General features: G+C 46.1%; 1 protein-coding gene across 4 annotated transcripts in view; it reads right to left on the bottom strand.

The window, feature by feature from the left end:
- Positions 1-8054: 8054 nt before the first annotated feature.
- ARID2 (AT-rich interaction domain 2) overlaps positions 8055-15646 on the bottom strand; it is a 97853-nt gene continuing 90261 nt past the window's right edge. For 3 of the 4 annotated variants that reach the window (XM_085855758.1, XM_085855759.1, XM_085855761.1), the window contains 3 exons: positions 11258-11378; positions 10986-11077; positions 8055-10864 (listed from right to left, as the gene is read on the bottom strand). In XM_085855758.1, coding sequence (XP_085711884.1) covers positions 10711-10864; positions 10986-11077; positions 11258-11378 — 367 coding nt within the window. In that variant the 3' untranslated portion in view covers positions 8055-10710. Of the gene's footprint in view, positions 10865-10985; positions 11078-11257; positions 11379-15646 lie in introns of those variants that run through there. The other variant, XM_085855760.1, reaches the window with a different exon arrangement.

Raw genomic sequence — 15646 nt, 5'->3', positions numbered from 1 at the left:
GCTATCGCCAGCAGCCTGAACAAATTAAAAATTCCTGCCAGAATCTTAATTGAACGTCAGGCCTCACCAGCCGGTTCGTGAAAGACTTGGGCAAACGACTTTCCTCGACCAACCACACAAGAACGTGGGAATAGTTGTGGCCGTTAAAGAAGAAGAATATGAGGTTACCCAACGTTGCGGGAGGAGGAGAGGCCCTCACCTCGGTGTAATTATTGAGGAGGGAGGGAGGGACAGAGAGGTTTGGCCTCGTGTGATGGAGAAAGAGAATCGGTGACTAAAATTGCCCGAAATTATCTCGACGGCCCTCAACTAAAAGTTTAGTGTCGACCTTTTGAGACCTCCGAACGTCAAATAATTCGTTCCGAGGTTTTCGAATGAACACAGAATAAATAATCGTGGACAATCGAGCGAAGCCGTCGTGGGCTTCAGACAAGCGAACTTACCTCACTCGCTCGGTCCATTGTTTTCTTTGATTTGGATCGACAGGGAAACGATAAAAGCTAAGTTGTGGTTTTGTCTCACTTCGATGATTGCACCCGGGAACACAACAATGCGGCATTTACGGTGAGCGTTTTGTCGTGGACTGGACGCTGAGAAAAACGCGTTTGCATCCGGAAGAGCTTTGTCACGTGAGGCGACGTCACTGTCAATGACGTTTTAATTGCAGCTGCGAGAAAGATTCTTCTTCTTCTTCTCCTATCCTTTTTCTTCTTCTTCTTCTTATTATTATTATTATTCCACATCATTGTTGAAAGAGCAGCTTGTCTGAACTCTTTTTAAAAGTATCGACAGACGGTGATTGAACAGCTACTTCGTCGAGTCCGTTCCATACGTTAACGGGTCGATGAGTAGAGAAGGCTTGAAATGAATGCGAGGGAAAAACCTTCAGTGTCGGCTTTATTTCACTTGATTGAAGCCGCTTCTACAGACACATCAGGGAATACATGTGCAGGAAGAAATACATGTGCAGCAAGGAGTACATGTGCAGCAAGGTATACACGTGCAGTCGATCACCGCAAAATAAATCAGCAATTAGCACGGAGTCCGGTATACTCTCAATTCTTACCATTCAACGAGCACCAAGTGAACCACCGCCGTAAATGACAATGCCCCAGGGACAATCCCACCGACCGCGCGGAATCTCGGTTTTATCTGTCCCGTGCGCGAGCCGCGTGACACGTGATCACGCGTCACATCCTTCAATTCATCACATTCTCCCCGTCTTTAAAATGTAACTAGAGGCTCAACTAACGCACCATGATTACTTCAACGCTATAGGAGTATACATTTCAAGCAGCGCGAACTATTTAAACTACAGAAGCATACATTCCAAGCAGTGAGGATTATTTTGAGTTATAGGAGCATGGTAAGGTGCCATCGAGGGATGCCGATAATCCCCTTTACAGATCGAGTCGGCGAGGGGGTTTTATACGTCGACCTCTCCGGGAGTCAATGGTGGTTTCACTTGAGGGAGGCTTCCGATCCTCTTGGGGAGCCTCGATTCGTGCCGGGGATGACTCCTCGATCGCTCTCGGGTGGAACGCGGCAGCTCCGTTGCCACCATTCCCGGGTGGAGTTCCTGGGGGGGAAACACCTGGGGAGGGAATGTCAGAGGGAGGAGTACCAGATGGAGGAGTACCTGCGGGAGCCAGATGGCGAACCGACACAGTGGTCTCCCTGCCATCAGGAAGTCTAACATGAGCATACTCAGGATTAGCATCGATGAGTTCGACCTCCTCCACCATTGGTTCACACTTGCTTTGTCGTACCGGTCGCTTCATGAACACTGTTCTGGGATAGGTTAGCCAGTTGGGCACTAATTGGCCGTCAACATAACGTCGTTGGTGAGTAAACATTCGTTCGTGAGGAGTTGCATTGGTGGACGTACAGAGCAAAGAGCGTATGGAATTCAGAGCGTCGAGTAGGGTAACTTCCCACTGCTCGGGGCCCAGTCCACTCGATTTCAGCGCCAGGGTTACGGCTTTCCAAATGACTCCATGATACCGTTCCACCTGCCCATTACCCTGTGGGTTGTAACCCGTCGTTCGACTAGTTGCTATGCCGTGCTCTAATAGGAACTGTTTTAGCCCGGCCGACATGAAACACGGCCCTCTGTCTGAATGTATGTATGAAGGTTTCCCAAACATGGCGAAGAGGTCAGAGAGACATTTCACGACAGTGCCCAAGGTCATATCCGAGCACGGAAATGCGAATGGGAACCTTGAGTATTCATCAACAACAGTGAATATGTATCTGTTGTCTGTCTCGGTCGGCAGGGGCCCTTTGAAGTCGATATTTAGTCTCTCGAAGGGAGAAGTGGCCTTGATCAATCTGCCAGGAGCGGCGCCATAGAATCTGGGTTTTAGTTCAGCACAAACAGGGCAAGAAGCATTCATTTGTTTAATATCTTCGATAGAATAGGGAAGGTTTTGTCTGCGCACGAAATGTGCCATTCTGGTTACCCCCGGGTGGCACAGAGACACATGGAGGTCTTGCAAAGCCCGACTGATTGTCGCCGAACAGTAGACCCGAGAGAAGGTGTCTGTGGCAGGGTTTTCCCTCCCGGGCCGATAAACAATGTCGTAACTATAACAAGATAGATCTATCCGCCATCTCATTATTTTCTCGTTCTTAATTTTCCCGTTATTTTTCCCATCAAACATGAAGGCAACGGATCGCTGGTCCGTGACAAGTGTGAAGTGATTGCCCAGTAAATAATGCCTCCATTTACGTAGGGCTTCGACAATAGCGTACGCTTCCTTCTCTATTGCCGAGTGTCTCTGCTCGCTTCCTGAGAGAGTTCTCGAGAAGAACGCGACGGGTCGTCTGGACTGATTGAGCGTCGCGGCGATCGCGTGATTGGAAGCGTCCGTTTCCACCATGAACAGCACCGAGCTGTCGATCGATAATACCACGGAATTACCGATATCATCTTTGAGGCTGTGGAAAGCTTTTACAACAGCGACATCTGGTGGGAAGTTTTTGCAATGCACTTGGGGATGTATTTTTTCAGAGTATTGGGGGATCCATCTAGCGTAGTAAGCGAACATCCCGATCACCCGACGCATTGTCTGCAGGTCCTGAGGTGGGGGTAGCTCACGAAGTGGGCGCAATCGTTCAGGATCGGGCTTTATCATGCCGTCAGCTATTGTGTAGCCGAGAAGATTAATTGACCTTGCCGAGAATACGCATTTCTCATAGTTGAGGGTCAGATTATATTTTCTAGCAATGCTCAAGAATATGTCCAGATTCATATCATGTTCCCCCCGATCATTACCGCACACCGTGACATTGTCCACGTAAACAAAAGTGTCTTTGAGGTTTTCATCCGAGATGATGTCGTCCATAACTCGTTGGAAGCAAGCTACTCCATAAGTGACACCGAACGGAATCCTCCTGAATTGATAGAGGCGTCTACCTGCCTGGAACGTGGTGTAAGGTTTGTCTTCCTCCCGAATGGGAATTTGATGATAGGCGCTTCGCAAATCGATGGTGCTGAATATTTTGTAATTGGCCACGCGTTCGACCATCTCGTCTATGCACGGCAAAGGGTAGGCATAGAGTTGGGTGAAGCGATTGACCGTTTGAGAGTAATCGACAACCATTTGTTTCTTATGGTTCTGATTGGTGGTCACCAACACCTGTGCGCGCCATGGCGAATCGCTCGGTTCTATAATACCTTCTTCCAGTAATCGCTTGGTCTCAGAAGTGATGAAGTTCATATCGGCAGTGGTATATCGTCGCGATTTGATCGCTATCGGTTTACAGTCCGGCGACAAGTTAGCAAACAGCAGGGGGGACGATACCTCTGCGGTGGTCAGAGCATTTAGAATTAGATGAGTTTTGCTTCCTCCAAAGGGTATTTCGACGCTCGCGTGCTGCTTGAGGACATTATGACCCAGAATTACATCTGCGCATAAATCACGAAGCACCAGTACCCTTACATCCCGACGCGTGTACCCTTTTACGTCCAACTCAACATTGCAGTACCCTAATACGCGGGACTGTAGTGATGTGGCGGCCATGCATACCGTATTGTCTGTCGGGTGGATCTTCCATTTCCTGCCCTTCACTTGCGAGCTGTTGACGAAACTTTCAGAGCTACCGGTATCAATCAGAGCCTCAGCCATATGCCCGTAAATTCGTACGTTGATGATAACTTTGGATAGATTCCCCGGTGAAGCTGCTGTTACTTTCTTTTGTGAGTAGAGAGCCGCAGAAGTGGGTTTATTTCTTCTAAGAGTAGATTTGCATACCCTGGCATAATGCCCTTTCTTGTCACAATTCATGCATGTGGCATCCCTGGCGGGGCATTTGTTGCGGAGGTGTCTTTTATACCCACAAAAGAAGCATTTACCAACCGAAGTAGTTGCTGAAAAGTTTGACGAGGTCTGGTTATCCGATTCCTCGGGTTTATCTCCATCCTCAGTGTCGGAGGTGTCCCGGGGGGTTCCTTGAGTTTCCGCCGTAGCAGCGTTCATTAGCAACACCGGTGTCCCATATGACTCAGATTGCTGCTGAGCCGTATCCATAGCTCGGGCCTGGTCAGCTACCATTTCAAGAGTGGGTTGTGCTTTCTCCAGTAAGCATTGCCGAATGGGGGCCGACCTGAGCCCTTGGATGAACGCCTCTCTGGTCGCTTCATCTCGGTGTTCCTCGGCGGTTACAGCCTGGAAACTGCAGTCTTTGCCCAACTGCCTCATAGCTTGCAGGAACTGATCGATTGTCTCCCCGGCTGCTTGCCTGCGTGTGTTGAGAAGATGTCGTATGTACACCTCGTTCTTGCGCTTCACGTAGAGCGCCCGCAGCATGTCGATCGCTGCATCGTAGGTGTCACACTCCGAGAAGAGCCTGAATACACTGGACGAGACATGGTTTACAAGTGCGGCCAATTTGTCGGCTCCCTCTTCAATGATGGTCAGATAGTGTGAGAAGGAACGGAACCAATGTGACCACTTCATTTCCGAGTCAGTAGCGTTTGGGTCTGTAATCTGGTGAGAAGAGGTGGAGGTTCGATAAGCCGTCCTCAGATGAGAACCGTACTTCACTTCTTAACCATCGTCGAAGCGCGTCGCTGAACCCGCTCGAGTATCTTTATCGTCGTCTCTCGTGGGATTTTAGTTTTAATACAACGTTGCGGGTGCATGACGTGTACAAGTGTTCATTGTAGTATCAGGACAAGATTGGGAAATTTTGGGCGTGCGCGTGACGTCACCAAACTTGCGATCCGCCATCTTGGATTACAAACAAACAAACCCAAACTTTACATACGGGGGGGGTAGAGGCGGAACATGGGGGGGGAGTGAAGGCGGAACATGGGGGGGTGAAGGCGGAACATGGCGGGGGTGAAGGCAGAACATGGGGGAGGGTGAAGGCGGAACATGGGGGGAGGGTGAAGGCGGAAAATGAGGGGGAAGAGGCGGAACATGAGGGGGGAAGAGGCGGAACATGAGGGGGTAGAGGCGGAACATGAGGGGGGTAGAGGCGGAACATGAGGGGGGTAGAGGCGGAACATGAGGGGGATGGAGGCGGAACATGAGGGGGTGGAGGCGGAACATGGGGGGTAGAGGCGGAACATGGGGCGTAGAGGTGGAACATGCGGGGTAGAGGCGGAACATGAGGGGTAGAGGCGGAACATGGGGGTAGAGGCGGAACATGGGGGGTAGAGGCGGAACATGAGGGGGTGGAGGTGGAACATGAGGGTGGTGGAGGCGGAACATGAGGGGGGTAGAGGCGGAACATGAGGGGGGTAGAGGCGGAACATGAGGGGGGGTAGAGGCGGAACATGAGGGGGGTAGAGGCGGAACATGTGGGGGGTAGAAGCAGAGCATGAGGGGGTGGAGGCGGAACATGGGGTGGTGGAGGCGGAACATGAGGGGGAAGAGGCGGATCATGGGGGGGTAGAGGTGGAACATGGGGGGGGTAGAGGTGGAACATGGGGGGGTAGACATAAAAGGGTGAACAGGTGTGAACCGGGTTTGGATCCTAAATTCAGCAAAATGAAGACAAACAAATCGAGTTTACATTTGTTAAAATGGTGAATTTGTGCGCTGTACATTGATGTGGCAATCGTGTTGATGGGTAGGATTTGTTCTGGCATCAACTACCAACAACAACAACCAACAACAACAACCAACAACAACTACCAACAACAACAACGATTTTCATATGGAGGCTCGACGTGGAGTGATAAGGGGCGTTGAAGAAGGATTCGGAATAAGATTCTCAAAGTACTGGAATCCAAGAAATGACAAAGTTGTCTTTTGTCTCAATATCTAATCATGTAAACGAAGTAAGGTGTGTGTATGTGTGTGTGTGTAAGTCGCAGAGATAGCCCACCTTGAAGCTGTGTAGTCCGGGTTCGATTCCCGACCCGAATATAAACTGTCCAATTGGTGCTTTGTAGGAAGACTGTTGTATCATAATTTGCGCCGATCATCGGAAGGACATTAATCTAATGTCTTCCAGCGTTATTTGCCGAGTTGGTGTTTTTCTTGAAGGCGAAAAACTATCAATCTTTGGGGTCAGATACACAACCGAGAGTAAGCCTTTTGAAGGTGTGTGTGTGTGTGTGTGTGTGTGTGTGTGTGTGTGTGTGTGTGTGTGTGTGTGTGTGTGTGTGTGTGTGTGTGTGTGTGTGTGTGTGTGTGTGTGTGTGTGTATAGAAACATCATGTTAACATACTGTATAATATAACGTCATGCTTATCCACTCTGCGAACATGAGTCTGTCTGATGTTTTATCAGCGTATCTTTGCTCATATAACATGATAGCCATTCTTCACAAAACACCCACATCACTGATCCAGCCAAGGAGGGGGGAGATGAAGATGAAAGAGTAGGCATTGAAAGAGGGGGCAGGACAGGGGAGGAGGAGAAGGAGAAAGTGGGGGAGGGGGAGAAAGAAGCAGTTGAGGGGAGAGGAAATTTGGTGAGCGGGGATGAGAGATGAAAGCAGGGGAGGGGGAAGAGAAAGTGGGGGAGAGGTGGGAGGAGGAAGAGAAAAATGGGGAGAAGGGGAAGTGGGAAAGGAAAGGCGAAAATGTAGAAGGGTGAAGTGAGAGGAAGGAGAGGAGAAGGCGAAGGATAAAGTAGAGGGAGAGGGGAGGGTGAGATGTGCAACAGGGCACGGTGTGAAGGGGCGGCAGTGCATGGATTGCATTGGGGAGAAGGGGTGGCAGGGTGCACAGTGGGAGAGGGCAGCAGGGTGTGGGGTTGGGGGAGAGGTGGCAGTGCCCATAATTGAATTGGGTTAGGGGCAGAGGTGAGTGGTGGCAGGACACAGGGCGGGTTGCGGCAGGACACAGGGCGGGTGGCGGCAGGACACAGGGCGGGTGGCGGCAGGACACAGGGCGGGTGGCGGCAGGACACAGGGCGGGTGGCGGCAGGACACAGGGCGGGTGGCGGCAGGACACAGGGCGGGTGGCGGCAGGACACAGGGCGGGTGGCGGCAGGACATGTGGGGGTGGGGAGTGGGTAGAGACATAAAAGGGTGAAGAGCTGTGAACCCATACTCGCTGAAAAGCGGGTTTGGATCCTAAATTCAGCAAAATGAAGACAAACATTGCAACAACGGTGGAGGGAAGGATGGTTGAAAGCACGGAGGAAAGTCTTGCTTCACTCACGTGCATGCGACCCTACACTGCGAGCTGAGATTTAAACAAACTAAAAAATAATACAACACAACCGAGTGAGAATAAAGATACAAGTTGTCATTTAAAGGCTGGGATTCAGGGTTGCGACAGCAAAACAACCTAACAAAATGCTCAATTTGTGAAATGAAGCACAGGGTCTATAACCAGGTGAATTTATACCAATACAATGCCAGGCTTACCTTCTATTCATCAGAAAGTGAGAAACATGTTGCATTTCAACCAATGACGTCTGATTCGTTTTTAAAAATCTATTTGAATGGATGCTAAAACAAAAGTACATCTTGTAAAATGTTACAAACATCCAAAGAAATGCAGTCAAAAGCCAATTTACTGGAAACATTCAAAACCTTTTATTTCATAACTTTTTTTTCTGTTTCATGAAAACTACGAACATCTGGTGAAATATGGGAAGAAATAAAAAAAAAAAATAATAAATGGAGAAATTAAATCCCTAAGAGAATGCGAAACTTCAGTAAACGATGAAATCTGTTGCACGGCTGGTGTGTGTCAACCACAACAATTTGTGAAACAGGGTCAGGACACGAAATGTCATTTTTAAGGAAGCTGAGGTCAGTGGGGGTACCCTGGTATGAATTGCTACTTCGAGACGACTTTCCATCAGCTTGCCGGTTTTTGTGAGCCACTTTTCGTTTCCGAAAAGCCAAAGTTTTGGCTAGCAGCTAAAATCTGACACTTCAACTGCTGTGCTTGTGGTTAGAACAGAAAAAAAAACAGGGCACCAAGAAGCCCTTCATAAGCAGTACAGCCAGCTTCCCTGCAACTTCTTAGAGGCTGGGAAGTACAGAGTAGCACCATCGATGGGTGGGGGGAAAAAATCACAATTAAGGGATCAAGCAACAGTTTCGGGGGAATTCGCGTAAGCGACTGATAGATAAAGCAACAAAGGGTTTAAAACAAACAAAAATAATAATATAAAGAGCATGGAAAACTTGCAGAAATGAATTCAGTAGCTTTGGCAGGGTCAGATCAGTAAGAGTACCACATTCCCATGCACGTGTACCAAGGTAACTCCTTCACCAGCCGTTTGATCACGAAACATCTTTCTGATTTCGTGGAAGTCACAATAAGCCTTACAAGTACGACAGCAAAACTAGACCAAAGACCTCAGATGCTGGCGAATGAGTTTTGGAAGCATGGGAATGCTGGCTGCACAAGGAATGGTAAGAGGGATTGAGATAGACAGACTGAAAGAGTACAAATATAATACAAAGGAGCCAGTAAGCCGTATAAAATTTACGTATTTCACCAATTTATACATAAAAAAATTAATCTGCTATACAGGTAAGAAGCACTGTCTTGCCTCGGAGGAACCGCCCCTTGGAGCAGAACATAGAAATATTTTCGCCGTTGGTTTGGGGCCCAAAGACGCTCCGTTTAATTATATTTCCTTATATCCAAGACCATCCCACCATGCCTGCATCCAGTCCCTCCCCCACCCCCTTCGTGAGAGCAACGAAATAAAAGATAAATTACTGTCTGCACAACACTTTTGCTCTCAATCATATATTATACAAGGTCGAGGGAGCAGGTTTAATACAATCTTCAAGATGCCCTGTATATATGACTGCAGATGCCCTATATCTGCATGAAGTAACAACAACAATAATAATAACAACAATAATAATAATAATAATAATAATAATGGAACATTTTTACCATGCCTTTTCTGGAAGTCATCCCAAAAGCACATTACAAACATTAAATGGGGAAAAGGAAGTGACAAAGGACATGATAATACAATGTACCATGTTCAAAACATGTACTGGATAAATAAATTATGAACATGGAAAATAAGTCAAACTGTAGTTTTGGGACAAAGTATCAGGTTTTGGAAATAATGCTTTTTTTTTTAGAAGTCTTCAAAAAAGACCACAGCACCTGGTGCTAACCTGTCCCACAAAAGGTTCGAAAAGCCCTAAAAAAAAATAATAAAAAAAGGAAGAAGAACAAACATAACTTACTGCCTCCACACACCTCCTCCACCCTCACCACAACCATTACAACACAACGATAAAACCCTCAGCAGAGGTGTCAGTATGAGAAGCTGAGACTGGAAAGAAAAATGCTACTTGTCAGGGTGAGGGAAGACCAAAAAAAAAACAATTGGTTTTTAGAGTACTGATAACAGTGAAGAGACAAATAAGTAAAATGGAGAGTGACAAAGTGAAATATAACCCAAAATAAATCCAACAAAATAATTGATGCATAAACTATACTGCATGATGCATTGTCAAATTCACACTTATATACAGCGTAGTCCAAAGTGGATAGGAACAGTGCAGGACATAAGTTAAAAAGAGAACATACGTGGTTACGTGGCTGTGAACAAAATTTAAAAAAATGGACAAGTAGGGAAAAAGAAAAAAGTGAAATTGAAAGTGCCAAGTCCGCAGCCCAACAGTCTGTGGGAGCTCAGCTGATTGTTTATGAGTTGGTATGTATATTATTTTTTTTACCATTTTCTGTTGTTTAAAAACATAAAGACCTGTCAGTGTGGGGTCGACACAACCACCCCAGAAATCTGCACAGGTCACGATGCTGGTGGTCAAAAGATGATCGAGGATTTTTTAATCCCTTGGTCCTGCCCATCCCAGTCAATTGAAACAATAAGGTCTTCACCCAGGTATCCCACCTGTAAATCTGCTGGACAGCTATACTACCCTTCTCCTGCTTCCCGTTCCCTTTAAAGAGACCTCAAAGCCATGGTGCTGAATAGGAGTTCAGGCTTTATGAGGGATCTGTTTGAAATGAAGCTGAAAGTAAAAAATAAAAACATCTGATGTTACAGCCTTTTCTCTAGTTGGAGGCAGCACTGCAGCTTGGAAAGTACAACAGATTGGGGAAATGAAGGATAGGGGCTTGGCTGAAAGAAGATGGCAAACCCAGCATGAAACCTCACGAGAGGTCGACTGACTGGCGAGACCCAGTTGAAAATGGGCAATCGAAGTCTCGACTGGCAGAATGGTACCAAAGAGAGCCACCAACTTCAGAGATCAGCTCAGAGAATTATACTCCATCGGGCTGGCAGGGTCCAGCTAGAGAGTGCCGTGATGGAGTGTCATGGTGGGTGAGCGAGATAGTGGGGCTGGCTGCCGATTCAACTCGTGCAGACACTTTGCAAGAGTGGACGAGGCCTCCAAGCTGCTGAATGCCAGGTGGGCTAGATGACTCTCGTACCTCCGCACCATCCTGATGGGTTGGTGGGGTGGTGGCAGAGGTAAAAGACAAACCAAGTTAAATATAATATAAAGAGTAATGGTAAATTAATCTTCCTCCTACTCCTCCTCATTCGGTTTATAAAGGGTCTTACCTCCGGCCATCATCAGAATGTCGTGCCACATTACGCAAAATAAGTGCTGCTGTGATTCGAACGCTTTTCGTCACTGCAGTCTCCTTTTCATCCTTCAAGTGAGTAGGAAGGGCATCGATAGAAAAAGTTAAAGTACAACATCAAGTGAGGAGTGTGCAGCAAATTTATCAAACCTCAGGGTTGTGCAAATAATATCATTCAACGTCTACTGCACAAACAAGTAACTTTTGTAGTTGTGATTGAAGAAGCGTGATAGATCCCATTGAACTCACCGTATGATCTCGGAAATTCAAATTCCTCGATCCCCGACGTAGGGCCAAAAGGGCAGCACCTGGGTGGTTCGAGAAAGGTTTTGATGGGATCGTCGGAGTTGGAGCGTTGGCTGGAGTATGGCTGAAAAATATTTTTTTTGAAGTCATTCCATGTCAAGAAATTCTTCATTTTCAACTTCTTACTGAGGTTAATTATGACAGTAATAGAAAAGCAAGTGCAACAGGAAAAAATATAAAAATCAAGGTGAACTAAAATATTATTACAAACAATAATAATAAGGGCTTCCATTTTAAACTTCAAATCTGACAATCCTCACAGCTGTTATTGTATCCCAGAATGCCAACAAGACCAAAAAAAAGGGGGAAAAATAGGTCAAATGACATTAGGTTAGTGACCTCATTGAAGAAAAATCGATGAAATGTCATATTTGGTCAAAAAAGGTCAGTGTGCCCAAGTGTACATAAAGGCTTAGAGGACACCGAATATGGATTAGCATCTTAAAAGGTGAGATAAGCTATAATACATGTCAAAAGTAATGTAAATCGGTCAACATGCCCGAGTTTACAAAAACGTTTATAGGATAACTAAGATGCATAAGTATGTTAAAAGAGATGAGAACAGGTCAAAGGTAAAATCAGGCCATTCATCAATCAGTGTAGTCAGGTTTGCAAAAGGCTTTGAGGACTCCCCAAAGTGATTAATCTCCTTGGTGAACATTTATTAATTAATAAATTGGGTCACAGTTACGTAATTTCAGAGAAGCTTCTTTGGGGAACAGTTTGACCCACATGAAATATTCCACATCCATTAAATGTATGGTTTTTCCTGAAAAATGTTAACAACTAGAAAATAGAATTTGATGTGAATACATAAATAGATATGCCTCCGCCTGCATTAGATGTCAACCCATTACAGGGTTCAATCAAAGTGGTTTCCTTCAGTGGTTCACAAGTTATCGCGGTAACAAAACACCGATAATAGGCGGAAGGACAGACACACGCACGGATAGGATGGAGTACCCAAAAACATAATGCTTCCTTCCGGCTTTCGGCTGTTGAGGTATTAAAAAGGTTCATTAAAGGTGGCTGCCTTAAAGGTCAAGGTCAAAACTGTGGATGCAAATTTGGTGTTTGTAGCCTTTGCCGATTTGATGGGATCAGACCAAGAAAAATCGTCCACTATAATCATCACACTACAATGGAGCTATAGTGTACAATATGTATGCATGTATATATATATATATATATATATATATATATATATATATATATATATATATATATATATATATATGCTAGTAAATAAAAAAAGTTAAATGTAAAAACATACAGGGATGAAATCTCAGAAAAACAACCAAACAAGGTTGGAATGACACCACATTTCAATGCCACAATACTACACCACAATAGTCTTATGAATTACCATCACGACATCTTTGACATTTTACTTTTGTTGTTTGACCTTGAAGCCGATAAATATCGAATCAACAATGACCACATTCGTCATTTAAACATCAGATGCATCTCCTGACTTAAAGTGAGTATCGCCACGGATTATGTACTGTAAAACTGCATCACACTGTAAAACTGCATCACACTGTAAAACTGCATTACAAAAAAGTATATACATATAATATCTATATTAAAATGTATGTATATATATATATATATATATATATATATATATATATATATATATATATATATATATACATACATATACACAATATATATATATATATATATATATATATATATATATATATATATATATATATATATACATACATATACACAATATACATATATATATATATATATATATATATATATATATATATATATATATATATACATACATATACACAATATACATATATATATATATATATATATATATATATACATACATATACACAATATATATATATATATATACATACATATACACAATATATATATATATATATACATATATATATATATATATATATATATATATATATATATATATATATATATATATATATATATTGTTGTGGTTGACCAAATTCGCAAACCACCATTCAGGTCCCTTAGGTGAGATATCTCGGTAAGTATATGTGTAGTTAGGCCCAAACCCGTTGTCTAGAGGGAATAAATGTCATTCATGAGGGCTGCGACTCTTCAGGATAGCCGTTTTTCTTTTACTATCTTTATTTTGGACCAACCGCCATTATTACCACCACCAACCACGTCTCAAAAGCCATCACAACAACAACCACCAACCACAACGCCGCTTCACCACAACCGCCACGACCTTTACCGTCACAACTCACCACCATCGCATCACCGTCATCTCGCGCCACTCGTGGGCACCGATGCTGGACTCGTGTAAGGCGCGCACCGTGCAGCGTGTTCAAAAGCATCGCGGACTTTCCGAAGAAAAACGGATCAAAACGACTCACGCCCACTTTTGTTCCGTCCAATCGGTGAGCGAGGGGCGATTTGGCCCCGCCTCCAGGGCGTTGGAGGGCGGTCGCTATATGCAAATTCATGGATCAAAAAGCATTCACGCCCACTTTTCCTCGGGCCAATGGGGAGCGAGGTGAAAGGTCGGAGGCAGAGGGTCAAAGATGAGAGAGCGAAGCCACGGGGCTTATAAAACGACTGCGTTCGTCAGTTGAGTCGAGTCCAGTGGAAGTTGAGAAGCAGTTCAGTTCGCAGGAGGAAGAGTTGAGTTGGAAGTGGAGAAGAGAGCAGTTCGCAGTTAGCAGTTCGCAGTTAGCAGTCAGCAGTGCAGTTGAGAGTTCGCGGAGTTGGAGTGAAGAGGACGGAGCTGTGGAGAGGCGGCGAAGGTGGACGAGGGGGTGCTCGCGTCGGATTCGGGGAACTGTGGAGAGAAAGGCCGGCAGCGCGACCGAGGTCGTGGTGGAGACGCTCGTCGCGGGACCCGCGATTTTGTGAAATCCTCCTTTCCCCGAGCATCAGCAACCCCCTCCTGTTTCCCCCCGCGCTGAGATAGTGCGACAAAAGGGGGCCCCCTTCCCACCCCCTACCAGACACTGTCCGCGAGGCCCGCGGAGTTGAGGCACCACCGCCGCTCCGCGTCTCATCATCAGACGGGTAGGCCCGACACGGTCTCGGCCCCAGGCCCGCCTACCCCCTCATCCTGGAGGGTGGTTTTCTTTTCTTTTGCTTTGGGAATATGTGTTGTCGGCGCCGTCTGTGAAGTAAAATTGTATAAGTGTTGCCGAGTGCCCGGTAGTCGGATAGATCTGCATTGTTGCATTTGCTTTTTGTCTTCTTCTTTTCCATGTGCTTTTGGTGGAATTGTATATGTGTGCTTTCCGTTCATCGCGAAATAAATGTGCTTATTATTGAACTGTTTTTCCCGCTTCGCTTCGTCATTTCTTTCATTGAATCCCCATCTTGCTTCACGTAAAGGGTTGGTCGCGGGCTAAGACGCCCGATAATTAATCGAACCGTCGAGGCCGACGAATAACACCGCTCGGTTATCCCGATAGTACGGAACGGGTCGCTTAAGTGGCCCGTGTCCGAAGTCGACCTGCGGCGAGGTGCGATCGCCCGGTCTACCCTCCGTGTGGGTACTTAGGTAGGTCGAATTTGGCGAGCAACCCTATCCCACGCGGGGGCCGATTGGCTCGATCGCGGTGAGACCGAAAGGTCCACCCGTGACTGGTTCCCGGCGTTAGTCCGAGAGGGTCACGACTGGATTGTCCGTCCGGTGGGCGACGTGCCGCGATTCGAGTTACCCCCGTGGCCTCGCTCCTTCATCTTTGACCCTCTGCCTCCGACCTTTCACCTCTCTTGCTGGCTCCCCATTGGCCCGAGGAAAAGTGGGCGTGAGTCGTTTTTGATCCGTTTTTCTTCGGAAAGTCCGCGATGCTTTTGAACATGCTGCACGGTGCGCGCCTTACACGAGTCCAGCATCGGTGCCCACGAGTGGCGCGAGATGACGGTGATGCGATGGTGGTGAGTTGTGACGGTAAATGTCGTGGCGGTTGTGGTGAAGCGGCGTTGTGGTTGGTGGTTGTTGTTGTGATGACTGTTGAGACGTGGTTGGTGGTGGTAATAATGGCGGTTGGGCCAAAATAAAGATAGTAAAAGAAAAACGGCTATCCTGAAGAGTCGCAGCCCTCATGAATGACATTTATTCCCTCTAGACAACGGGTTTGGGCCTAACTACACATATACTTACCGAGATATCTCACCTAAGGGACCTGAATGGTGGTTTGCGAATTTGGTCAACCACAACAATATATATCCCTGTGTCGTAAGGGGCGACCAGGGTTGCGTCAGGAAGGGCATCCGGCGTAAAACATGTGCCAAATCACTATGCGGATCAAACGGATGATCCGCTGTGGTGACCCCTAACGGGAGCAGCCG

Source organism: Eptatretus burgeri, chromosome 14, assembly GCF_056783735.1.
Source record: "Eptatretus burgeri isolate ZD-2024b chromosome 14, Ebu_testis_v1, whole genome shotgun sequence".
Taxonomy (NCBI): domain Eukaryota; kingdom Metazoa; phylum Chordata; class Myxini; order Myxiniformes; family Myxinidae; genus Eptatretus; species Eptatretus burgeri.
This window is presented reverse-complemented; position numbering and strand designations above follow the sequence as displayed.